Source organism: Bombyx mandarina, chromosome 01 (genome assembly GCF_030267445.1).
Source record: "Bombyx mandarina strain Sakado chromosome 01, ASM3026744v2".
Taxonomy (NCBI): domain Eukaryota; kingdom Metazoa; phylum Arthropoda; class Insecta; order Lepidoptera; family Bombycidae; genus Bombyx; species Bombyx mandarina.
In genome coordinates, this window is record NC_143208.1 from 13,172,906 (window position 1) to 13,200,610 (window position 27,705).

General features: G+C 36.2%; 1 protein-coding gene across 3 annotated transcripts; it reads left to right on the top strand.

Annotated features, from left to right (window-relative positions):
• On the top strand, positions 1–27,572 carry fest (wurstfest). 3 transcript variants are annotated; one of them, XM_089731953.1, is made up of 8 exons: positions 1–122; positions 768–835; positions 967–1,146; positions 13,235–13,320; positions 13,395–13,565; positions 18,217–18,357; positions 24,626–24,748; positions 25,782–27,572. In XM_089731953.1, the coding sequence occupies exons 2-8, from the start codon at positions 788–790 to the stop codon at positions 25,882–25,884; spliced, it is 852 nt and encodes a 283-aa protein (XP_089588079.1). In that variant the 5' UTR covers positions 1–122; positions 768–787; the 3' UTR covers positions 25,885–27,572. The 3 variants fall into 3 exon arrangements, with proteins under 3 accessions (XP_089588079.1, XP_028033043.1, XP_089588038.1); XM_028177242.2 differs by lacking the exon at positions 1–122 and adding an exon at positions 15,784–15,927 and having other exon boundaries at positions 500–835; XM_089731912.1 differs by lacking the exon at positions 1–122 and having other exon boundaries at positions 500–835.
• The last annotated feature ends 133 nt before the right edge of the window (positions 27,573–27,705 follow it).

Here is a 27,705-nt window from a genome sequence, read left to right on the forward strand (position 1 = left end):
TAACCAACGAAAGTGATGGAACGTGGCAGTGACGTTGGTCTGGACTCTGGCGCTGTACAACAAATCAACAATTAAGTCAATAGGTTGCGGATGAAAGAGGAAATTTTACTAAACCGTGGGCGGTATATTTAAAATCATGTATTCGCATGATCTGACTTACTTTGGGTATAACAAGGGCATGTAGTTCAGAATGCAGATTTTTTAAAACTACTCAGCTTTTTAACTCAATAGAAATATCATAAATAATTAAAATCTCAAAACATCAATTGTGTATCTATTGGAAATAACTAAGATATCCTATTTTATCTTTATGCTATTTTAAATTGTATCTAGGCCAATTCATTTTTCAGATGTAATTTAGTTTTAGAAAGCAGATTTAACATAAAATAAATTAAAGCGAATGTTACTTAAATTTGGATAAACACTAAACGATTGCCGTTAATTATAATAGGTAAAAGCACTTACCATTACGATCTTGTTAAATTTTTTTTAGCCAGTACAAACATAGTCTTTTAATGACAGAGAATTTATTTACTTAAGTAGGTACTTGTATAGGTATTACAATATTTTAAAAATCGAATTTAAACTGACACATTAGTTTGTCATGTATCTATGATTTTTCCAGGAGTCCGAGATCCGAGCTTCCGTGTCATTTATATTGTATTATGTAGTATTTTCAGTGCAGTTTAGTCGTTGTTGTTCATGTATTTTTTATCAGTGTCTGATCACAGTCTTAAGTTCTAGAAGTGTTAATATGGCTAATACAGATTTTAGGAAGGACGTAACTATGCCTGTTCGCCCCCGGAGCGTGTACACGGCACACTCTTATAATCAGGTATATTTTCAAAATATTATTCAGATGGAAAAATGCATAAGTTTGGAGTACATCCTTACATCAAGTTCTTATAATAAAAAACAAATGAACAAATTTTCAACGCTATATTCAAAATGTTTTATTTAATTCAGGAGGAGTCGAATTTATCCGCTTTTCAAGATTATAGCAAATTTTTGGAAGGTGGACTAGGTCAGGCTGAGCTCGTCGGAGCAACGGGATGGCAGCCCCCCTGGCGTGCACCATTGCAGCGAAAGGCCCCGTTTTATCCCGGTGATGATATTTATCATGCTGACACTTGGCGAGAGCTTGAGGTGACTGCTTTAATTTCAATTAAGGAAAGTCGTAGTTATGAGTCTTCGATGTCATAAGACTTTGGTCTTGGTTCAATTGGCTATTACGATTTCTGATAGATTCAAGCGACACTGACCGTGAAGTGTCCGCGGCCTAATGGATAACACAGCCGGTTCTTAGTGCCCACGATTGCCTGGAAGCTGGCATATATTCCAAATTTTCTAAATAAATACACGCATGCCTAACTAGTGTTCACAAAATATTTCCATGATGGAGGTATATAGCACCGAGTATTAATATAAAGACATAAAAAGGTTCCAGACATACCATTAAAAATAACCTACTAAGCGCACGTGGATAGGTTTGTATACAATATACATATTATTTACATACATATTATGTACATAATAATATGTATATATGACGTCACAACCTGAATCTAGCTTGGCACGCGAGGGCCTAATCTGATTTTTATAAAGGATCCGGTAACCACTTAAGACCAAGTGAGTCATCAGCTAGCCTGTCGGTAATAGCGTCAAAGAAAAAATTGTACTTAATGTGAATAGGACAGGGTGAAATTTAAAATTTAAGTTTATTTAAATTGGTACACGGAACCCTAAAGCCGTTCGTCCAATGTTCAGTAGCATTGTTCATAATGTTCCCCAAAATATTTTCCGATTACATTGAATTTTATGTTTAGACTAGCGACCCGCCCTCGCTTCGCTTCGGAAACATTAAAACACACATGAAACCAAAAAAAAATAAAAAAATAAATAAAAAAAGGAGCCTATGTTCATCGGGGACAATGTCGGCTTCTAATGGAAAAAGAATTTTTCAAATCGGTCCAGTAGTTTCGGAGCCTATTCGAAACAAACAAACAAACAAATCTTTCCTCTTTATAATATTATAAGTATAGATTATATAGTATAGAAGTAAGAAGTATAGATTACTTTATTCTTTCATCAATAGTTTTCGCAGGGCACGCGATGTAAAGAATATTTTAGGTGATTTTTTTACACCTTGGGTTACATTATTGGAGTTTTAGTAAGGATCCCTAACTTTTTTTCGCAGGGCACGCGATGTAAAGAATATTTTAGGTGATTTTTTACACCTTGGGTTACATTATTGGAGTTTTAGTAAGGATCCCTAACTTTTTTCAAAAAATATTATAGCCTATGTCACTCGGAAATACTGTAGCTCCTAAACAGTGAAAGAATTTTTCAAATCGGTTCAGTAGTTTGGAAGCCTGTTCGAAACAAACAAACAAACAAATCTTTCCTCTTTATAATATTAGTATAGAAGTATAGATTACTTTATTCTTTCATCAATAGTTTTCGCAGGGCACGCGATGTAAAGAATATTTTAGGTGATTTTTTTACGCCTTGGGTTACATTATTGGAGTTTTAGTAAAGATCCCTAACTTTTTTCAAAAAATATTATAGCCTATGTCACTCGGAAATACTGTAGCTCCTAAACAGTGAAAGAATTTTTCAAATCGGTTCAGTAGTTTGGAAGCCTATTCGAAACAAACAAACAAATCTTTCCTCTTTATAATATTAGTATAGAAGTATAGATTACTTTATTCTTTCATCAATAGTTTTCGCAGGGCACGCGATATAAAGTATATTTTAGGTGATTTTTTTACACCTTGGGTTACATTATTGGAGTTTTAGTAAGGATCCCTAACTTTTTTCAAAAAATATTATAGCCTATGTCACTCGGAAATACTGGAGCTCCTAAACAGTGAAAGAATTTTTCAAATCGGTTCAGTAGTTTGGAAGCCTATTCGAAACAAACAAACAAACAAATCTTTCCTCTTTATAATATTAGTATAGAAGTATAGATTACTTTATTCTTTCATCAATAGTTTTCGCAGGGCACGCGATGTAAAGAATATTTTAGGTGATTTTTTTACGCCTTGGGTTACATTATTGGAGTTTTAGTAAGCATCCCTAACTTTTTTCAAAAAATATTATAGCCTATGTCACTCGGAAATACTGGAGCTCCTAAACAGTGAAAGAATTTTTCAAATCGGTTCAGTAGTTTGGAAGCCTATTCGAAACAAACAAACAAACAAATCTTTCCTCTTTATAATATTAGTATAGATTACTTTATTCTATCGTAAATAGTTTTCGCAAGGCATGCGATGTAAAGAATATTTTAGGTTATTTTTTTACACCTTGGGTTACATTATTGGAGTTTTAGTAAAGATCCCTAACTTTTTTCAAAAAATATTATAGCCTATGTCACTCGGAAATACTGTAGCTCCTAAACAGTGAAATAATTTTTCAAATCGGTTCAGTAGTTTGGAAGCCTATTCGAAACAAACAAACAAACAAATCTTTCCTCTTTATAATATTAGTATAGAAGTATAGATTACTTTATTCTTTCATCAATAGTTTTCGCAGGGCACGCGATATAAAGTATATTTTAGGTGATTTTTTTACACCTTGGGTTACATTATTGGAGTTTTAGTAAGGATCCCTAACTTTTTTCAAAAAATATTATAGCCTATGTCACTCGGAAATACTGGAGCTCCTAAACAGTGAAAGAATTTTTCAAATCGGTTCAGTAGTTTGGAAGCCTATTCGAAACAAACAAATAAACAAATCTTTCCTCTTTATAATATTATTATATTATTATTATTATTGTTCCTCTACTCGAGCTCTAGGCTCGGTTTACTGAGCTCCCGCCCCGAGACCCTCAGGGAAAGGGTGGCTCAGTTTCCCCTCCTACGAAGACCGTATCCCCCAGGACTTTCGTGATGATGGTGACCGTGTGTATGGCAGCTTGTTTCTGCATGATGTGTGGGTTGATGTTTGCATCTAATTTATCTAAGTATTTCTGTAGGCTTTTGGCTATTACTCCGGTTGCTCCTATTACTATTGGTACTATTTCTGTGTGTGTTTTCCATAATCTGGTTATTTCGGTTTTGAGTGCATGGTATTTACTTAGCTTTTCTATTTCTTTTGCTCCTATATTGTAGTCTGAGGGAACTGTTACATCTATGAGGTATGTTTTGTTGTCCGTTTTGTTTATATAAATAATGTCTGGTCTATTGTGAACTATAGTAACGTCGGTTTGAACCGGTATCTCCCACATTATTTTTGCACCTTTATTCTCCCTAACCTGCGGCTGCGTAAGGTGTTCTCGCCACCACAGGTCGGAGACCTGAAACGCATGCTTTTTAGCTAGCGACCAGAAAACATATTGCACTATGTTATTGTGCCTTTTGGTGTAATAAGTGCCAGCAAGCTTTTCGCATCCTGAGACAATGTGCTGTGTGGTCTCATCTTTAATGCAGCATAACCGACACCTACCATCAACTTGGCGTTTCATTATGTCTCTTTCATGTTGTCTGGTCACCACTGCCTGATCTTGAATTGCAAATATGGCTGATTCCAATGCTGGAGACACCGGTTGCCTTTTGAACCATTGGAAGGATTGGGCTCTGTCGATATTTTCTTTTTCTAGTACTGCTTTGTAAAATTGACCGTGGAGCGGTTTCGCTTTTATTATCTCTATTTTTGTCTTAACTACTGCATTTTTTAATTCTTTGTCTGTATATTTTTCATTTTGCTGTAATCCTATTTCATTTAGATTTGATCGTGTTTCTTTAAATATTGAATATTTACTTTTATTTTTATCATGTTCCACTATTGCTCTAAGTATATGATCTTTTTCAGTTTCTATGTATGATTTGTATTTGATTATTTGTGTTTTGTATAGTGTTTCTAGATTTGTTAGCCCTCTTCCACCTTGATCGATCGGTATATATAACCTATCTACATCTGCTTTCTGTTGGTGTGCTTTATTCATTGCTAAAATCTTTCTGGTCTTTACATCAATCTTCCTGAGGTCCGCGGTTTTGTAATTTATTATGCAAAATGTATACAAAAGAACCGGTACAGCGTATATATTTAAGGCTCGCAAGATATTTCGTGCATTGAGTTGCGATCCTGTGACAGATTTGACGCGACGGAAATATTCTTTTTGTATTTGTTGCCTGACTTCATTGTGGTCGATTTTGCCTGCCTCATCTATCCCTAGGTATTTGTACTTCTCATCTAATCTCAGGTGCCTGAACTCGTCTCCGCTCAGCAGAACGTGCCCTCGACCGCGATGTTCTTTTCTCCTACCCGCGACTAGATGTAGAATATTACATTTTTTTTGCCCGAATTGCATGCCTATATCTCCTGTAAAGATTTCTGCACTATCTATTAAAACTTTAAGGTTTGTTTTACTGTTCGAATAAATTTTCAGGTCATCCATGTATAAGAGATGATTTATTATATTATTGTCTTTAAGTGTATATCCTTTTAATTGGTATTGGTTGAGAATTTGGGAGATGGGGTTGATACCCAGACAGAACAAAAGAGGGGAGAGTGAATCACCTTGAAATATTCCTCGTCGGATGTATATAGGTTCAGTGGTTACAGATCCGTCCGCACCGCGAGCCGTCATGACCACACTCCACATGGGCATGACCAACCTCAGAAAATTTCTGACAACGGGTGGACATTTATAGAGCTCAAGTACTTTGAGTAGCCATTCATGTGATATGCTATCAAAAGCCTTCCGGTAGTCAATCCAAGCCGTACTTAAATTCTTCTGGCATTTATGTGCATCTTCCAGTATGGCTTTGTTGATCATGAGGTGATCTTTGCAGCCACGTGCCCCGCGTCTGCAACCTCGCTGTTCCAGGGCTATGATGTTATTTTTATCGCAATGTTTGTAGAGTTCATTGGCTATTATGGAGGTTAAAATCTTGTACATAGTTGGCAAACAAGCAATAGGACGCCAGTTCTTCGGGTCTTGAGTATTTTCGTCTTTAGGTATTAAAACAACTCGGCCCCTTGTGAACCAACTATCTATGACTTCGGTACCTTTAATTATCCTATCAAATAGTTTGGCTATATATTTGTGTGTACTAGTGAGGTATTTGAGATAATAGTTATGTATTTTGTCTATTCCTGGTGATTTCCAGTTCTGGGATTTTCGGATCGCGGTTCTCAATTTTCCTACATCTATCTCTTCAAATGTGTGTTCCTCTATTTCATTTGATGAATTTGCTATTTGTGTTATCCAGTGAGCTTCTTTGTTGTACGATATTGGGTTTGATAAGATTGTCGTCCAGAAGTTTTCTATTTCCGACTGAGAAGGGATTTGTGTGGGATTGTGTTGCGAGCTATTCAGAGACCTAAAAAATTTGTGTTGGTTCTCAGCAAATTGTTTATTCTGAATTTTCCTTTGATTTATTTCGTCATATCTGCGAAGTCTACCTGCTAAAGCCTTAACTTTTTGTTTTAGTATCTCAATGGTGTTATTTAGGTCCTCATCATTGTGAATTTTGAATTTCTCGTATAGTTTATTTTTGATATTTCTCATTTTGTTACTATTAGAACCTGCTTTTACTTCTACCAACCTTCCCAATTCCTTTCTATGATCTTCTATTTTTTGTTTCAGTCTACGTTTCCACGGTGGTTCGTGTTTCGGTTTTTGCATGGTGGGTGGGGTATAAGGTGTTTGTTTATTATTAATTATCAATGTCTTAGCAGCTGCGTAGATTACGTCATTTATTTCGCGTAATGATTGATTTGTCTCGAGCAAGGTGGGTATGTAGTTGTTAATTGTTTGAAGGTTTTTTATAAAATGTTTATTAAATTTGGGTTTCGGTAAGAAAGTTCTGTTGTCAATGGGTATTTCTTTAGTTTCTGCTAGTATTTGCAAAAAATCTAACACAAGTGGATCTTGGTTTTCATCGACTACAACCTCACCTATTTCATTTCCTTCGTCCGCTATCGTATCCGTAAGCTGTGTAGTAGGTTCTATTTGAGTGAATGTAAGGGTTTGTTCTTGAGTGTCAGTATTTGGTGGTGTGTGAATGTGCTGTGTCTGTTGTGTGAAGTTTTCTTGATGTAGTAAATCGGCGGTGTAAATAGGTTCAGGTAGAGTGTTTGCTGTTGTCTGTGTGATGGTTTCTGGCAAGGCAGTACGACTGTACACGTCAGGTAATAGATACGCTTGTTCTGCTTTACCTTTAATTTCTTCAAGGACTTCTTTTGAAATGTAATTATGGGATAATATGCTTCGTGCCTGATTGGATAGTGTATTTCCTGTGAATTTTTTAAACTTTGTAATGTGTGAATTTCGGTCTTTAAAGATCTTTTCTAATCGTTTTATATAGCCAGGCCCTCCTGCTTTGGCTAGATAAAAACAAAACATAAGTTCATCTAATTCGGTTCGTGACCACTTCCTTCTTGCGTCATCGTTAATAGAACCTGTGGTCGATGACGATGTGCCGGCAGAGCATGTGGGAGACATATCCCTACCCCGCAAAGCAACATCGTTAAATTCTTCGGCTGTAGCATCTGGAGACCTACCCCAAACCCCCCTGTCCCCGACTCCCGACCAGCCGGTACGTCGTGAGTCGCTGGCTAGCATTCTGCCACGTCCGCCACCAGCTACAGACGTGCCCCGGCGATCGCCACCGGGCAGCGGCCCTATACGTTCATTATTCAAATTATTCTCCATTTTACTGGGTTTGCCTTTGCCTTGTTAGCCGTATAAGTTTATATAGTATACGTTGCCCGCCCCCCACGTGGTCTGATGGTTTATTATATTATATTATATATTATTATATTATATATAATATTATTATAATATTATATATTATTATATATTATATTTATATTATATATTATTATATTATATATAATATTATTATAGATTACTTTATTCTATCGTAAATAGTTTTCGCAAGGCATGCGATGTAAAGAATATTTTAGGTGATTTTTTACACCTTGGGTTACATTATTGGAGTTTTAGTAAGGATCCCTAACTTTTTTCAGAAAATATTATAGCCTATGTCACTCGGAAATACTGTAGCTCCTAAACAGTGAAATAATTTTTCAAATCGGTTCAGTAGTTTGGAAGCCTATTCGAAACAAACAAACAAATCTTTCCTCTTTATAATATTATTTATTATAATATTAGTATAGAAGTATAGATTACTTTATTCTTTCATCAATAGTTTTCGCAGGGCACGCGATATAAAGAATATTTTAGGTGATTTTTTTTCACCTTGGGTTACATTATTAGAGTTTTAGTAAGGATCCCTAACTTTTTTCAAAAAAAATATTATAGCCTATGTCACTCGGAAATACTGTAGCTCCTAAACAGTGAAAGAATTTTTCAAATCGGTTCAGTAGTTTGGAAGCCTATTCGAAACAAACAAACAAACAAATCTTTCCTCTTTATAATATTAGTATAGATTACTTTATTCTATCGTAAATATTTTTCGCAAGGCACGCGATATAAAGTATATTTTAGGTGATTTTTTTACACCTTGGGTTACATTATTGGAGTTTTAGTAAGGATCCCTAACTTTTTTCAAAAAATATTATAGCCTATGTCACTCGGAAATACTGGAGCTCCTAAACAGTGAAAGAATTTTTCAAATCGGTTCAGTAGTTTGGAAGCCTATTCGAAACAAACAAACAAACAAATCTTTCCTCTTTATAATATTATTATATTATATATTATTATATTATATATAATATTATTATAGATTACTTTATTCTATCGTAAATAGTTTTCGCAAGGCATGCGATGTAAAGAATATTTTAGGTGATTTTTTTACACCTTGGGTTACATTATTGGAGTTTTAGTAAGGATCCCTAACTTTTTTCAGAAAATATTATAGCCTATGTCACTCGGAAATACTGTAGCTCCTAAACAGTGAAATAATTTTTCAAATCGGTTCAGTAGTTTGGAAGCCTATTCGAAACAAACAAACAAATCTTTCCTCTTTATAATATTAGTATAGAAGTATAGATTACTTTATTCTTTCATCAATAGTTTTCGCAGGGCACGCGATATAAAGAATATTTTAGGTGATTTTTTTACACCTTGGGTTACATTATTGGTTTTAGTGAGGATCCCTAACTTTTTTCAAAAAATATTATAGCCTATGTCACTTGGAAATACTGTAGCTCCTAAACAGTGAAAGAATTTTTCAAATCGGTTCAGTAGTTTGGAAGCCTATTCGAAACAAACAAACAAATATAGATATGTTCCAATAGAGAGCGGGTTTTAAATTATTTATATTATTATACAATATTTATTAAATTTTTATTGAATGTATAATATATAAAAAAGAAGAATTTAAATAAAATGAAAAAAAAATGTTTAAAATATATACATATAACCGCTGATGGCAATGTTTACGATACGCTCCATATCGAGGATAACTTTTCTGTATAACCCCGGTCACGTTCTCGTCGAACCCGTCGCTTGCGACGAAGGGCTCAGCGAGTAAATTAACCCACAGACACAGCCCGCTGAGTTTCCCGCCGGATCTTCTCAGTGGGTCGTGTTTCCGATCCGGTGGAAGATTTTGCGAATTCTGCGATTCACGGCCCTTGCTAGGGTTCGTGTTAGCAACGTCGTCAGGTTTGAGCCCCGTGAGCTCACCTACTGGCCCGGTGACGCTGATATGGTCACTCTAGACCATCAGCTTAGGAAGGAAATAAATCTGTATAAGGTACCGAACCTGGATAACGAAAGTTTCTTCTTCTTCTTCTTCGAAAGTTTCATTAACACGTTGAACGCCATGACGAATACCATGTGTCTACGGCGTACTTTCTCAGTTCTCTCCTAGGGTCGCACGGATATATCAAGGATCGTATCAAAAATCGTTATTTTTATCAATATACTACCTGACCCGGCAGACTTCGTAGTGCCTCAATCGATAAATAAAATACCTAAGCTTTTGTATAAAATAAACTTAAAACAAACAAAACAGATCCGTCCGACGGGAGACACATCAAAGGGAAAGCAAAATTGTTATTTTTATTTAATTCCGAGCATTTTCATATTTATCTACATTTTAAACCTTCTCTGGACTTCCACAAATAATTCAAGACCAAAATTAGCCAAATCAGTCGAGCCGTTCTCAAGTTTTAGCGAGACTAATGAACACCAATTCATTTTTATATACATAGATTTTGGTGTATTTGACTTTGTAATCTATGAAAATTTGAACCGTCAAGTAAAATAGCCGTAAGCCATATCGAGCAAGCCAGTTCCACCAATTTTGACGCTAAGAACACGATGCTTCGTAGACGAAAAAAGAAGACATCTGCGGATGTTACCACAAAAATCGTTCTGGCAGTGAAAAAAAATCAAGAGAACTGGCGAATAGCATTAAAATATTATGATGAGATTAGATTAGTATGACGAGATGATATATTGGAGATTGGATCAAGATGGAAACCGAGTTAGAGATTCTACACTAGTATTTTCGTATGTGCAGGATAGATTTCACCGTCGCGCCGATCTCATTTGAATGTTGAACGGTGACGTGATCTGTTAGCAAAGTTATGATGCACGCTCACATCGACGCTTCGACATGATAATTATTTAGTTTATCGGTATGATCTAGAAAAGGAGTCCGTTGACTATTTTTAGCTATCTTAAAAATGGATTAACGCCTACCACATTGAACCAAGTAGGAAGTGTTGATTTTTTTTTTCAAGTTTCAAGTCAATCGGATGCATGGTTCAGTAGTCATAACGGAACATCCGTAAAAACTACTGTAGATTTATATATTAGTATAGATTAGCATCAACAGTTCGTTGTTTTTAATTGGACTACAATTAAGCTTAATCCATTTAAATAGCTGAATAAGCTTTTTCATGTTTTTTTTCAAAATTTAAACTTTAATGGCTCTCCTGTAAGCTTGAAAAAGTGTTGCTTAAACCAAATAGCCTTCTCTCAATTAATTATATACTTTGGCAGGTTATTTTGTGTTATATCCGAATAGACAGACGATTGAAGATTTAGTTATTTAATTTGTAAGCGGACAAAGTTCTTTATGAGTTTTGATTTCGGATTTACGGTCAACTTGATGGTGAATGGTTTCCGTACGTCATGACGTCAGAAATTTCATACCTGCCAATTGACATATCTGAAGAGCCAGGCATCCATATTGATATCATACTGAACGTAACTTGACACAGCAATTAATGCAGCGTGTTAAAATTTATCAAATGCACATTTAAGCCGGTCGTATTAATTAAAAGTGTCTTTAACAAAAAACTTGCGCTATATTAGTTTAATTAGGACGTGCTAGTCTTGTTGAAGTTGAAGGAACGGTCTTGTATTTGTAAGAAGTTCACGAAATATATTTAATTTTATTATAGAGACGACAAGACGTTCCGTAACAACTTTGAAATGCAAAGCTCACTCAGTTTTGTCAAAGGTATTCAAGCGGTCTATTTTAATTAATGCGCTCCTAATTACTTTACATTTAATTTAAGGAGCGTCCGAATATGAGGTTCACTCACATCCAAGATACGAATTCATGCATTCTATCTCGGATTTTCTTAATTTCAGATATTTATTTTCGGTTGACATACAATTGAATATTTCTACTTAGGTTGGTGTGGAAAACCAAATTTAGAGTAGGCCGCCGATTGCGGCGTTTTTAAGGAAATTCATTGCACTAGTCATATTCAAGTTTGCGCCCTATCTAACGATAATATTTGAATTACCCATATTTATTATTGTATATGGTTATAGGAGCTCATATCTGGCGATAAGCAGGTTACCGCAATTAATGGACACCGCAAGGTTAAAGCTGGTATCCAACCGAGTTCAGATTCAATTGTAGTAGGTATAATAATGGCTACCCTCCCTTTGGAACCGATAAATGCGATTGCTTTCGGTGGCAGTTCGAGCAGAGTCACTTTTTTTCCTACCTATGCTGATAGTATTGAGAGGCTATTTCAGCTTCACCCTAACATGTAGGTGAGCTCACGGGGCTCAAAACGGAGTGTTGCTAACACTGGCCCAAGCAAGAGCAGTGCTTCGCAGAATCTACTGTCGAATCGGAAACGCGACCCACTGAGAAGGTCCGGCGAGAAATTCAGTGGGCAACAGAGCCACTACTGGCCGATATTAAACAGGGCCGAGGAGTTTTTGTCCGAAGCATAGAGATGTCTCTTGTTGGCAAAACCTAGTAGTACGCGTAAAAGTTGATAACATGATTGGACCTTCTGTTTCGCTCCTTATTAATCAATACTAGTGGTCCCCTAGTAGTCGGAATTCGACTATAATTTATTTAAATAATAAGTTTGGGCATTAGGTATTATTGGTTGTTAAAAACTATGAAACTTCTATAATCACGAATTTCGCCAAGACTACGCTATAGACAAATAATATTAAAGACAAACGATATTAATCTATTCTCAATTTGACCACAGACTTTAAACAATAATAAAAGCTTGACAAACACATAGTAGTGTGTGTAATGTTTTTATTTATTGATTTAATGTATTTTTATGCATAATAAAAAAAATAACATTCTGCACTTCTTTAAATTCTCTATAGGTGTGGGAAATTTTTAACTTCTGAATTGTAAAAAGGGGTAAAAGTATTTGGCTTCACGTATTTAAATGTCGGAGAAGCCACAGTTATTGACACCATCGTCAGACATCGTAGGGGCGAATAGGGTGATCGAGCTAAGAGAACCCCAATCACGTTTGTTGTCTTAGAACAATTTAGAAATCTTCTCTTGATGTCAGCAAACGAAAACGAATGATAGTTTTTAGGACGGAGGCACCGCTCTGCAAGAAGGCTGGTTGGTAAGTGTGGTGGCGTCTACGCGCCCCCATCGGCTAGGCTCTGTCGTAGCACGAAGTTAGCCGAATTCCGACGATACCACAATCGTGCTGTCATCTATCGGAAAACGTGCTGAGTTTCGTTAATCTACCAAACTAAGGACCGTCTCCGACATAAGATTATTTGCGGTTTCTTCGAAGCGCACTTTCTTTTTCAGTAATATTAGAAATGATGTGCTATAAATCGAAGTAATCAACTTTGACGATTGTATACTTAATGAAGGTACTTCGTAATTGTTTAAAGACATTGCTTTAATAAAATTTTAAGCTGACGGATAATACCTCCATTATAACTGTGTCTTCCAGAGATCGAACTATTAAAATGTTTCTATTTAGTCTCTTATTTTGAATTATATTGACTGAAAAAATTTTCATTCCGACAGTAGCTGTTGTCAATTTTGCTAAATCTTAATTACATTTTCAGGTAACTGATGTAATGGGTGGCGCTGGCTATAATGCATCGGTTACTCCGCATGGTACCATTTGTCTGAGGTTAAGAGATAGGGTCAAGTATGTAATTATAAAATAGTTACTCTTAAGAAACTTAACTAATTTGAGATATGACGTCACTATGCACATTTCAGGGTCGATATGACAATGGACGGTGCAGTCAGAGTCACTAATGCGAAGAATAATATAATATTGGCGTTGTCCCGGTCTGGAGCTGCTGCGGCACTCATACATCCAAATGGACGTGTGTACCACTATGGATCGAGAGTCGAGATCCAAGCTCGCCACCAACAAGGCAACAATAAGTAAAACCATTATTCAAATCTAAAGAAATGCTTTTGATAAAATGATCGACTAAAAACTAAGATATTCAAATAGCGATCTCTAATGTTTCAAGCACTATGTTGCCGAGGCACCTTGATGTTTAAAGCTAATTTTATCAGGAAATTCACTTACCCCGAAGCCTCGATCTAATTACATTAGGTTTGATACGGAACCTAGAAACCCCCTGTGTTTAAATTATATCGCGTGACTTATTTAGACTCGTATCAAATAGATAGGTTCAGGTAAAGAGTCACTAAGATTCACTATACTGTAAATTTTTGGCATAGAGTTCGACCAGGCGTGACCAACAAAAGAGATCTTGATATGTTTAGTCACCAAGTTGTAAGGACCTACATTAGCTGTTTGGTGAAAAAACATTCTTTCTTTCTCTGAGCCAGTGACCGCACCTCCACGTTGTCTCCGCGCCCAGGGGACGCGAGTATCTGGACGGTTCACAGACGTTGGGAGCGGACCACGGGCCCATGGATGGTATTTAGGGCGCCCTACAAACGGCTCTCTTGTACTCTCGCCTAAGCGTCCGATCCCCCCGAGGTCAGAACGTGGGCAAGGTAGTGGGTTTACTGCAGCTACACTCGAACTAGATACGCAGCTCACCCCAAAGATGTCCGTCCTAGTCGATGGAGCCTTCGAGGCGAGACGATAGCTCTGGAATGTTGGTCATGTCAGTACGTACGGCCCGTCAGGCCGCCCAGGCAGTGCCATTGGTGTCTCGGGATATCTGGTTGGATCCAACCTGCCGGATCGGGACGCAGCCCACCAACATACGGTCGCTCTTATGATGTCGCTAGAATGATGGTAACACACCGCGCCGCGCTCAGGTCGCCTCGTGACCTTCACCAGGGGAGGCCGCTTCGTTTAGGGACCTGGACGAACGCTCGCACTGTCTCCTCCAGCCTTCGGCTCGATGGCGACGAATCAGTGCTGAGAGGGAAGAACTCTCCCTCTCTCGTTCCGCCACCTCCTTCTGCGAGATGGTGGATTCGCAAGAGTCCAGCATCGCCTTCTAGGACGTGTCGCTTGAATTGGAAATGCAATTTAATAATACGGTCAGAATTACCTAGAAAGTTGGAGAGTAGGTGCCAGTAGGTGAGTAGCCTCACCATTACGTGGGCTGTATGCTCGTCTGCCAACAAGGGCAATAAAAAAAAAGTAGGTATTCGTTTCGGACGTCTAAACTTAGTTAAAAATTGCTTGATGGCTTCTAAGATGGATATAAATTGCTAAAATAATTATTGGATTAATAATTGTTTTCTTATTAATACCTAATATAGAAATAGCTGCAAATCTGCAATAAAACTATATGTTTGTTTATTGACATTAATCGGCTTTTTATTCCGAAATTTGTAGTACAAAACAAACATTTAAATGCCGTTTCATTTTGATCAGTTCTTTCATTTTTGTTTTCTTTCATTTATGACTTTTGTATAAAGTGTACAATTACTAAATGTTCATATAATTATTTGGTGACGGTCTGAAGCCCTGTCGACCAATTGTTGATTTTAAAGTAATGCAGTGATTAAATCTTCCATTTTCCAGACTAATAACCTGGTAACATAAGCGCGTAGATCCGTATCTGTATAGACATCCAATAACAATTGAAATGTGTTTTCAAACAGAAGTGACTTAAACTTTTAAGAGTACTTTTGCCAATATTCATGTGGGTAAACTCCCTATTTTTAAATATTTCAGCAAATCTTCTACTACCAGGGCTATTAATGTACTAAATGTAGTACTTAGGCAAGCTTAAGACCGCCTTACCTCTAATTTAAACTTGTCTAACTTTAATACTAATTATTTTTCAAGTCTGCACTTAGTCAAATTTAATGAGGTTGCTCTCAATTTCGTTTCGATCTTTTTTTATCTTCATCACCTTATTTATACCAGCGGTCGACAATCTTGTCAACCAAAAGAGCCAAATATCGATAACACACAATTGAAATTTATTCAAGGACCAATTTTTTTAACATATATTTTTATAACTTTGTTTCAAACTCATGTCTTACAAGGCAAGTTAATAAGTAATATTATGTACTTGGACTAAACATTTCGCAGAAAAACTGTAAGGATCGGTTTGCCGACTACTGCCCTACACGATATGAATTGTTGTGTATTAAGATTAGATTTTTTTATTTTTTGACATGACTAAATGCACTCATTTGATGAATCTTATGTGATTAGGTACGCGAAAATGTGGTATAAAGGCGTATCTTTCACTGCGGAACAATGTGCACTGGTGTACTTGGTGGACGCCGCCGGTACTCGGACTACAACAGATACATTCCTCGACATGAGTCAAGACTTCACTCTCAACGTTTTTTACAAGTACCTAATTTCATGAAGTAGAGTCGTTAGTAGGTTGATGGAGTCTCTATTAGGGATGATTAACATGATTGTAAAGCAGTTGCTAATGTAAAGGTTGGACTACCTGACAACAGTGCCTTTATCAGTGAATTAGAATAAAAGTAGCATAAACACTAGATTGGTCGTAAAATAGTAGAGTAGCATAAATTAAAGATTTTTCATGCTTAAAAACACTAGGAGGTCATAGACAAACTTAATTTGCCTTTAAACGTTATTAGAATCATGGATGCTCCATAACACGCACAGCAGAAATAATTGAGTCTCTACAATCTAGAAATTTATTAGTTACATATTAGAACCTTGGGGAGAATTGTCAGCGGAGTAAAATTACGACGACCTACATTATGAAATGTCTCAACGAATTTTCTCTGATCATAGAATTAAAATCCCAATGAAAACGATGTAAAACAGTAGGTAAGTGAATGTGGTAAGATACATTAGAACCGAAAAATAGTACACACAAAGTAAATTGGATTATCCGAATATAGTGGAAACAACTTTCAGAACTTTCAGAAGAATATGATTCTTACCCATTTTTGTATTTAAATAATGCTATTGGAAATTAGAATTAGATGATAATGGAACACGTGCAAACATACAAATAAAACTGGCTCTCTTCGTATATTGAAGGGTGGGTAGCTAGTAATCTAGTGATCGACGCTGCAATATGTTAAATTATTCGCAGTGAAGACTGCCGGAACTTATGGAGTTTTCGAAACGGATATTGCAGCACTATTGGCACCTCGGCATCTAGTTCAATTTTCTCAGACGTCACCGGAAATTGGGAGTTTGCGTGTTGGCTCAGCACTCACCTCAGGGCGGGATGAAAATTGACTAGAGAACTTATACGTACATACATGTTATATTTTGAGCGTAAATATATATAGTTTTAGCGTAGAGTATAAAAATTATATGAACATCGATTTTGACGAAATGTACTGGACGGCTGTTCATGGTTTTCTAATTCTTTAAGTCGGTTTTATCTTCAACCTTCTCCGGTACTGCGTATTAGATGGTAGTTTTGGTAGATGGAGTCTTCTTTAAAATTGTTGATAGGGGAGCAGATAAAAAGAAAGCTAAAAACTACGAATTCGGCGTAGGCAACGGAGTTTTTCTACCTGAGTTGTTGTACTTAGTAGAGGTTTTCGGTTTGTGTGATGGAAACATCAGCATACCTTCAATACTGCAGCTTAGGCTAGCAGGCTTTATTGGCCTGTATTAGAGCACTGGTGAATAAAACTTAACGACTGTTTTCCAGTGAAATGGATTTAATAATTTTTTAACAACGCACCCAGATTTGATGGGAAAAGGCGACATGGTGCGAGATTTTGATTCTGCATTACGATTATATGTTTCTCTTCGCAATATTTGCAGTAGGTACCTATATTTGTGATATTTGGTTCGGTGAGTTGGAGTTGATGGAATAGAATTTTCAGATAAATTCGAATTTTTCAAATAAACCAGCGACGTGCTATGAAATTTGTAGATAAAATACGACACATGCTGCTGTAGTTTATTAGAAACGATACGAACAAACTACTTAGGTGGGAAATTAGATTCAGGCGAGCGAGTGCACACAGTAATGGAAGTTGGAGGTAGTTTGATAAACGAGGTTTGCAACGAGATGCTTCGCATGGCATGTTGCGCGTCCATTATTTTACTTATCAAATTAAATGGGTAATAGCTTTGCTTGGCTCATGACATACATTTAAAATTAGATTTCTAAGTATCAGGGAGAGAATATTGATTGAGCAACTTTATAGCCTGGGAGTGGTATTTATTGACCTAAGTAGACGGAAAAAAGATTCTTACGACTCATTCGATACTAACCAGTCACCGGAGCCTACACTAAAAGTGTATGCCATTCCCAACCTCGAGTGACGAGATCTAAGTCTCAAATATACTGCACCCTGAACCCTTAAGTTAGGAAAACTCATTTTTTGAGACAGGAATGATAAGTGAGACTTCATTGCTAAAGACAGGAACTAGGATAATAAGAAAAGAGAATATGTGGTTAGGTCGAGGAAGGTGCAATACCATACTTGAAATGTTAGTATGTAGTGTTATTAGGATGGATAATTAAATTTCGGTTTAAGCGGTACTGGAGGGAAGAGGAACAGGTGGTTTAAGATTTCTGTCGGACCTCATTCGGAGAAGGGCAGAGTGGCAATAAGCAAAAAATGAGATGCGTAGCAGTTTTACTCACCTTACAGTACTTTATTTTTCTTACGGGTATTGCTGGTGTTACAGCGAGTCAAGGCACGGCCCGTCGTATGTGAACGAGGCGTTATCGCTGCTCCAAGCTGCGCAGTATTGGCTTACCGACGACGGAATTGACAACTGGATCATAAATAACGTACGGGTCAGTCAAACTGCTGATGGACTGGTCAGGTCAGTGCCTTTATTAGTATCTATCACGAATCTGTTCTGCCTTTTTCTGTCGCGAAAAAGTCCTAGTTTAAGTAGTGGGACAGCCGTTTTAGAATACCAAAGAGACCTCATTAGGTCCTTTACCTCATTAGGTTTTGGGGTGAGTGGTTTCTCTTGAATTGTGATGCATACGGGCTAGAATGTATATCAAATCAAAAGGAGCTTTCAGGACTATCAACCTGTAAAATCCAACTTTGAAATTAGAATAGGGGTGGTTACCCTTTCCTTCGAAACGAAGTATTAGTTTGTTTTGTCGTAGAATATAAATAATTTGTAGAAAGGATGGTGGTACCAAACTGCGAGGACTCGGGAACCCACCCACTAATATTTTTTTTGTCATTTAATATATGTATATTTTACAGGCTGCGTTTATTTAAAATGTTTTTATGTCTCCTTACAGTGTAGACTATCACGTGTTTTGTAAAGATGTAGTGTACGTGGGAATCAAAATATCCATGCTGTTTTCTGTATAAATATTTATTGAATGATATTATTATTCGTGTACTTAATCATTATGTACTTCTCATTTAGGACGTTTTGTGTCTAGCGATTCGTATAGGTTTGTTATATTAGGTCATCACATATGAAATTAACGTTTTGTCGTACTGACCACTTTGATCTGAAATATCTCCTCTTTGGTTAAGAATTCCAAATTCAAATTTATAAATTCAATTTAGCTGCTACATTTGAGTTTTGAAAGCAGTCATTCATTTGTTTATAGTAGTTGTGACTTTTTATTCTTTCATTAATTCCACTTAAATTATAATCCCTAAATACTATTTATAACATGCAGATTTTTGCGTTTTATATTTTGAGTTCTAAAATATATAAATAAGGCAATAGCTACTTTATCCAATTTATAATTTACATTTAATGTCTATATTATAGTTCTTACAGATTCATTTTACCCATATGTGTAAATAAGTCAATCTAAATTGGTATAGGAGGACCTGCCACTATAGTCATAACCGATTGCTTTATTTTATTGCTGCTATCCATCTCATCCATATTAGCAATATTTTCACCCATCATTTCTTTTGCATAATATTAGTTGTAAGTTGAGTCCGTACATATTAGGTATCACTCTTGTGCTTATTTTTAAAGCTTTTTGTTATTTTGCTCAAATACTTACTGGAGACCGGAGCCTATAGACAATACAAACATGACTTGTAAAATGACGCCACTTTCAGATATGATGTTAAAGTACTTATATTTAATAACCAATGGTATAACAATTTAAACCAGAACGCATTACTGCGTCGCGGCAGAACTGCCAACAGTAGGGGATAGAGGGTAGCAAAATCTCATATTTTAAAGTTAGCAGATGTACCTTACGGAGGTACTGTATATGGCTTCTCCTAAAACGATGAAGGTCACGGACGTGTTTGTCCGCCTACGGTGGTTGGTAAATTTAAAAGAACTAGTGATCCCACAGTAGTCGAAATTCGACTATAATTAATTGAAATTATAAGTTTGAACATTATTATGGTTCAATTGTCAAAAACTACTATACTTCTATAGGTAATAGTAGATTTCGGCAAGACTACACTGTAGACAAATAATATTAAAGATAAACCATATTAACCGATTTTCAATTTGACCACAGACTTTTATTAAGCAATAACAAAAGTTTGACAATAAACATATAATAACAATAAACAGTATAAATATGTGTGGGTGTCAAATACATGGTAGTGTGTGTAATGTTTTTTTATTGATTTAATGTATTATTAATGCATAATAAAAAAAAAATATTAGCGTTCTGCACTCCTTCACTGTATTCTCTATAAGTGTGAGAAATTTCATAATCCTCCGTCCGTGCAATTTTCGTAAAAAGGGATACAAAGTTTTTTAACGTTCTTATATTGTGCGCATGTCGCGACATTCTTCGATGGTATTAACAGCTTGCTATTTTTGTCAAAATAAAAACGGAAATACAATACAGACAATACTAACCTTTCATTACGATCTGTAAACCGTATTTTAACAATAACATTATTTGAACAACACTCCGCTTCGGTAGATCTCTTTAGGTCTTTGGTAGATAGCAGGCGTACTTGTGTGCTTAACAAATGGAGCTGATAATAGGATTTGTTCACAATGGATACTGATTGAATATATTATTATAATGTTAGTATTATCTGTACGCATTGCTTGTAAAAACACTGGATACATGGTCAAAATAATGAAATTGCTTTGTTCTTCATGCTACTTCAATGAATGTTTTGATAACAAACTGAATTTGTGACAGTCATTTGTGTACTTTAAGTTTTTTTTTTTTTTATTGACTTTCAAACTATTCATCGGTATTCTATAAAGCATACAGATTTACACGTATATTTGATTACGTATAAATGCATATACATACATATGTATTTTTACTCCTATAAAATATAGAGGGTGTTGAGCCAAATTTTTGAATCATCAGATTTATAGTGAATAAGTTTTAATCAAAGTAAATATATTAGATTATTCCCGAGTGACACTGTAATCATTATCATATGTCATTAATCAACCAAAATCCGTTGGTGCTGGTAATTTGAGAGTTTTTTGAATTACCTGCTAATTTTCATAGTGTATGGAGCAGAGATTTGAATAGAGGCTCGTACCACATGCCATTTAGAGGTAAGAAAGTAGAATCCGGTGGTAGGTTCAGCGAATCACTACTCTTGCTAGGGCCAGTGTTGGCTATTCTCTCAGGTTGAGCCCGTAAGGTTACCTACCCGTGAGGAGGTAAAAAAAGCGCGCGAAATTAACGAAAATTAATCGGACCGGCCATACTGAATCTACATTATAGTTAGGAACGTTGACGAGGTCAAGAAACTAGGGAGTACATATAATGAACGAGTCACATAAGTCGTAGAGAAATAAATAAAACTGTTTTAACGCTAAGACTAAGCACCAATTAAGTAAATGGCAAAGAAAACGCACGTTTGGCAGATGATCGTATTCGTGTTCTTCGAAGTTTAAAAATGTTGAAGAATCTTTTTTGCTTAATTTATAAATGAAATGCACCTATGCGTGATGCTTACATTAATGAAGTAATATATGATACCAATAAATCTTCGGTTAACTGTAACTAGGTAATTATGATGTCGTATAAACATGTAGGTACTTTAATGAGTTAATATTGCAAGAGCTATTTTAGATCGCCGATTGGAATTAAAAATATTTTTTTGCCGTATTTTTTACAGACGAGCATACGGCCCACCTGATGGTGAGTGGTTACCGTCGCTCATGGACGTCAGCAATGCCATCGTTAGCAAAGCCGTTGCCTATCATTTGAATATAATTAAAAATTCAATATAATTAGGAATAATTACACGAAAACATAAAAAACCTAACTAAGCTGCTAATATGAAAGATAATAATAAAATGCTATGAAAGCATCATCGAAGAATGTTTTCATGGATTTTCATTATATTTTTGGATTATTTCATATAAATTTTTATTTTTCTGTTCTCTCTGTGACAACCCTCACTGTACTTTTGTAAGGACCGGACTGAAGCTCACACATGCGGGGCTTAGTCCTCTAGAGGCGTGGAAATTATTTTACTCCAATGTGCCAGGTTTAAGGATCGAAGTTGAGAATCTGCTTCTATCATATAAGGAACCCGTGAAATGTCTGTTTGGTTGTGACAGGGCGTGTGACAGTCCTGTGTTGTTCTGAATTGGAATATGCTGGAATATTTGGCCGATGAGACAAGAGCAGAACAAAGTTGTTACAAAGTTACATCACAATCAGAGGAATTTACATCTATTCATTGAAACTATTTACTCACCACTTGTTGTTTTTTAACAGCACTGTTTCACTGTTTTTCAACAGTCTGTGTAGCAGTCAATAGCACCCCTGACTATTGCGCCGAGTGTCGCGGGTTCGATTCCCACATGAGGCAAAGGTTTGTTTGCTCTTTGTCTGGGTGTTTATAATATATATAAGTGGATATTTAAACGTATATAAGTATGTATGTCAGTCTCTGGTAAGCATAACATAGGGAATCCAAATTTGGAGCTGGGTGACCGTGCGTGATTTGTTCCTAGCGACATGCAGTACATACAGTTCATACTGGTACATACAGCTCATACTGGTAGGACCTCTTGTCAGTGTGCGCGGGTAGGTACCACCACCCTGCCTATTTTTGCCGTGAAGCAGTAATGCGTTTCGGTTTGAAGGGTGGGGCAGCCGTTGTAACTATACTTGAGACCTTAGAACTTATATTTCAAGGTGGGTTGCATTTACTTTGCAGGGTGGGCGCATTTACTTTGTAGATGTCTATGGGATCCAGTAACCATTTAACGCCAGGTGGGCTGTCCACCCATCCAAGCAATAAATAAAAAATTTAGAGATCTTTAAATTTCCAACTAATGTACCAAGTTTGACTACAATACAGCGAATCATTAATTAGAGCTAAAGTTTTAGAAAGCGCAGGAGGACTTTAAACAATATAACTAATTGTTTTATATAACTCATAAATAAACTTACTAAAGTCGCATATGTATATATTTATGTATGTATATATTTTGTTGAAATGATTCGCACGTGACTTATCGTTATGCCAGAAACCTTTACGAAAGTACCAAGTGCCAACTGTGCAACACAAGCTACAAATTCTAATTTCATATTATAAACAAATCGATTCTAATCGTAACACATATTTCTTACCTAGCTTAGCTTTACCTTCTTACGGCAAGAAACTAGTGTTTCAATTTTTACTTCATGGGGGGTTTCTTCTCTTACCATACCCTGAACACGTCCACTGTGTGACTTAATTAGTTTTAAAAGTACCTTATCTTCAGGGTTACCTATTCGTTGCGATTAAATATTTTAGTAATTTTACTTTATCTATTAAATTTGATATGAACGTTTCGAATACTTGAGTTTAGACGGTATTTACAAAATTAAACAGTTATATCATACTATATATATTTTTAACAGTTATAATATATTATAGCACAATATACAAATGTCGATGAAGGTCGCTTAGTCGCGTCCGTGACCTTTTTTTTTTCCTACCTAAGCTGATAGCCTTTAGAGGCTATTTCAGCGTAACCTTAACTAGTAGGTGAGCTCGCGGGGCTCAAACCTGACGACGTTGCTAACACGAACCCTAGCAAGAGCCGTGCTTCCCAGAATCTACCACCGAATCGGAAACGCGACCCACTGAGAAGATCCGGCGAGAAACTCTGTGGGCTGTGTCTGAGGGTTAATTTACTCGTCGAGCCCGAGAACGGTGATCGGTGCTTGAGGTACCTAAAAGCACCGTTAGTGGATCGGGAAGAACCGAAATGACGTGTATCCGTGACCACGAAAGCTGTTGAGCACTCGAAGCGTCGCATATAATAAAATGAAAACATTGAACCCGAGATCGAACCGTAAAAAGGATTTTGATTATCTCTTCAAAAAGTACCTACATTTCAAAATATTTTAACTTCGATTTATGTACCTCGGTTCGTTGTGATTAAAATACCTCATATATCGGCTTTTGGAAAATGATTTTACTTGATTTTACATCGACGGGAGAAATCGGAATTAACGTAACTTGCATTTTGGGTTAAATCACCTTTTACCATATTATTGTAAAAAAAAAATACAGCTTCAAAGGGTTTGGGTCTCGTTTTCCTTCGATAAAATTTTCATCTCTTTTTTATTCATAAAATTTATGAAATGAAATGAGTTATTAATTTTTTTAAATAGTTTTATAGTTTTGGTTGTACAGTTGAGTTTATGAAGTTACGACAATTCCGTTTTCTTTCGTCGATATTTAGAAGTCATCTGTTTTCATTACGGAAAAAAATCTGCTTCGTTCTTGATACATTTGAATTCGTCGTGGCCTAAAGGATAAGAAATCCGGTGCATTCGTGTTGAGCGATGCACCGGTGTTCGAATATCAGGCGGGTTCTAATTTTGCTAATGAAATACATACAACAAATGTTCACGATTGACTCCCACGGTGAAGGAATAACATCATGTAATAAAAATCAAACCCGCAATTATATTATAATTTGCGTAATTACTGGTGGTAGGACTATACTGAGACCGTAGAACTTATAACTCAAGGTGGGTGGCGCATTTACGTTGTAGATGTCTATGGGCTCCAGTAACCACTTAACACCAGGTGGGCTGTGAGCTCGTCCACGCATCTAAGCAATATAAAACAAAAACGTTTGCACGTTTACTGACGTGTTTTTTTTGTACAAATGTTGTAGTAAAATAACGAATGTCCATCAGGATCCATCGGTGCAGTCACAAGTATCAGCTGCGTACCAGTCCGAGCAATGGTTCCGCTTCGATCACCAGTCCGTTCCTCCACTGCACCGCGTCGCTCGGACAGACACAGCACCTGTTCGTTCGGTCAGTGTTCACACGCACACACTTGTACACGTAATTTGTAGGTTGTATTGTAACCGCGAAGGTTCGTTTTGGCTTAGCAAACTTTTGTATCGAACCGCAAAGCTTTTAATTGAATAATGCTGTCCATTTAACTACTTCTACATAGTTTGGGCGGTCTTTTGTCTTATTCAGCAATACCAGCATAGCTGTCTGCGGCCGGTAATAGTTAATGTTGGGTAATGTTAGAAATCCTGCCAATTTTTGTCGCGAAATATTTTTTTTATTTTATTTCTGCAATTGTAGGCAGACGAGCATACAACCCACCTGATGGTGAGTGATTACCTTCGCCCATGGACATCAGCAATGCCAGGGGCAGAGCCGAGCCGCTGCCTACTTCTGATGATGAAACTTCATGTCTTTAAATGCGTGGAGACGTTACGTTTACGTTGTGATATTTATGGGCTCCCGTAACTAATAACCCCGTTATAATCCCGTAATACTCACAGAATCATGGACTGGCCGACTTTTAAGTTGTAATAAAAACATTAATTCATATATTGAAAAGAAATTAACGCATGATAATTTTTTTTTAACATGTTGCGATTTTTGTTCACATTGCTCTATAATATTTAAAATTTCCAGTCTACGAAAAAAATGTGTGAACGGAATTGTATTGGATCAGTAAATTTTTTTAAGGTCTAAATTGCGATGACAGTCCATCCCATAAGAGCTATGATTAGTTACATTACACATTATGGTTTATTAAAACATTTTTTTTTACTTTTGGGCCCTATGTAAATACGCAATGTTTCAAGTCAAAGAAGCATCACTCAAGATCGTTGTAACCCAAAACGAATAATAGAAACAGAGCAACATAATGGCAAAGTTATTTGCTGTAATCACCAATAAGTAGTAATAAAACTCACAATAATAATGAGACTCGAGTAATTTGTATTTTAATGATCGTATCGTAAGGCTATAGTTGCAGATTAAGTAGCTCTAGTTGTACTGGTTTCGATTAGAACGTAATTCGATATTGTAAACTTTCCCACAGCCGCGGCGAGAGACGGATGCATTTCGACGGTAACTCGTTCATAGTTCGCAACGCTGGTCACTCGGCCGGCTTTGATGATAAAAATCAACTAAAAGTTTACTGAGCGGTGACCGCGAACCGCGAACCTTTAGCGCACATCCTTTAGCGTCTTTCGTCTCAAGTGACATCGTGTGATTGTATTCGATAAACTAACTAGACTACAGTGTGTGCTTAGTGCGAGTTTTCTAACGTCCTCGATAGCTTAAAAGTTAGCTTATATTTGTATGGAATGGGATCGTTTGCGTACGTTTGCCGCTAGGGGCGCTGTTCCAAATGCATACAAAACTTTTACGCTATCGAGAACTTTAAGAAACTCGCACTAAGCACACTGGTTTACTTTTTTTGGTCGTATGAAGGAGAACGCACTCTAATAATTCTGCTTTACGGTAAATGTGGCGTTGATTTTTTTGACAACGTAAATTGCCAAAACAGATCTAGGATCGTTTGAGTGCCGTTGTATATTTTATTAAATTTTCGATTTTCTATATAAAGAAAGAAACTAAAATTAATTGAACTTTTAGTTCAATTGTCTTGTAGAAATCGCACATACGCTGCGATAACGTCACTTATGCAAATTATGTAATTTTTCGTGAGAGGCGTTGGAAAATCAATATCTTATTATTTAATAAATAACTCTTATGTAGTTCTGCTAGACTATAGAAATAAAATAATATTTAAACTACAATTTTAAACTAAAGTAAAAGCAAACATCTCTCGCGTCTCACTAATAACTATTAAAAAATGTATTTTCTCATACTCAGTGCAGTGTTAACAAAAATTACGTAAGTGACTTTAAAGCGCCGTATGTGCGAAATGTTTTTGGTACGCTCTCCAGTGGTTTAAGATTTTCTATAAAGTGCCGCCATCTCGCGGCGAATTTTCAAATTACAATGGAAACGGTTCTGTTTCCGGAAAGCTGTGTTAGCGTGCGTTCCCAGTTTTCCACCAGAGATGGACAAGTTGTTTCTAAAGTATAGTGTAGAAATGGATATTTTATTTGAAAACTTCAAGGCTATTTTAATTTGTTCGAATACCCGTAACGCTACTGAGCTCATTTAAAATATTATTTTAAAAATGTACACATTTCTCTATCACGAACTTAAGTGTGAGATCATCAAACGTGCAGAAAGTCTGTCTGTAATATTATTAGCCCTGTACATTTTTTATCTATATACTATTATATTTTGTAACGATATTTGAATCTAGTGTTGCATATATTCAATAGTAAAATAGGAATTTATAATATCACCAAACATTTTGTCGTAATATCAGGTTTATGTGAGCAGCCCGACGTCACTACATATGTGTTAATGGCTGTTCTTAGTTTTGGACTCTATCTTCTCATCCATTTTAAGTTTACATTAAATACACCGGTCGAACAGTTTATTAATGAAATCCCGATTTCAAACATTCGTACTGAAAAAATGCCGTAACTTCGAAGGTGGTCCGTTATCATGCTCTAATCCCCAAAAACCGCTTTACTAATTACTACATATTATCCATTACTTTATTCCTATGTTCTAAGTTCAGTTAATTGCATCTTTTGTAAATGTTTTCATAGTGGACATCAGTCTTATACCTAAGTGTTTTTTTAACTTTGTCGAGCTCAGTAGCAAGGTGCATAGTGCTGCCATTCTTTCCTCTCTGGTTTTTTTTTTTGTTGTTGTACAAGACGACTCGTCCATGGTGTTAATTTTAGTTAAAGTTCCAGTATGATGTGAAGAGAATAAAAGTATATGACTGTTATAAAAACGTTTTTCATTGGTCTACAACCTTTATCACTGCATTCATTGGTGGATTTCCAAGTAGCTATTGTTTTGTGAACAAAGAACTAACTATACGAAATTAATATGGTCGCCCAGCATTCGAAATTCGATCATAATTA

Coding starts and splice junctions, on each gene's coding strand:
- fest (XM_028177242.2), top strand. CDS start 755: ATGGCTAATACAGATTTTAGGAAGGACGTAACTATGCCTGTTCGCCCC. Junction 18,358..24,625: donor ACTGCTGATGGACTGGTCAG/GTCAGTGCCTTT, acceptor AATGTCCATCAG/GATCCATCGGTGCAGTCACA. Junction 24,749..25,781: donor ACACAGCACCTGTTCGTTCG/GTCAGTGTTCAC, acceptor ACTTTCCCACAG/CCGCGGCGAGAGACGGATGC.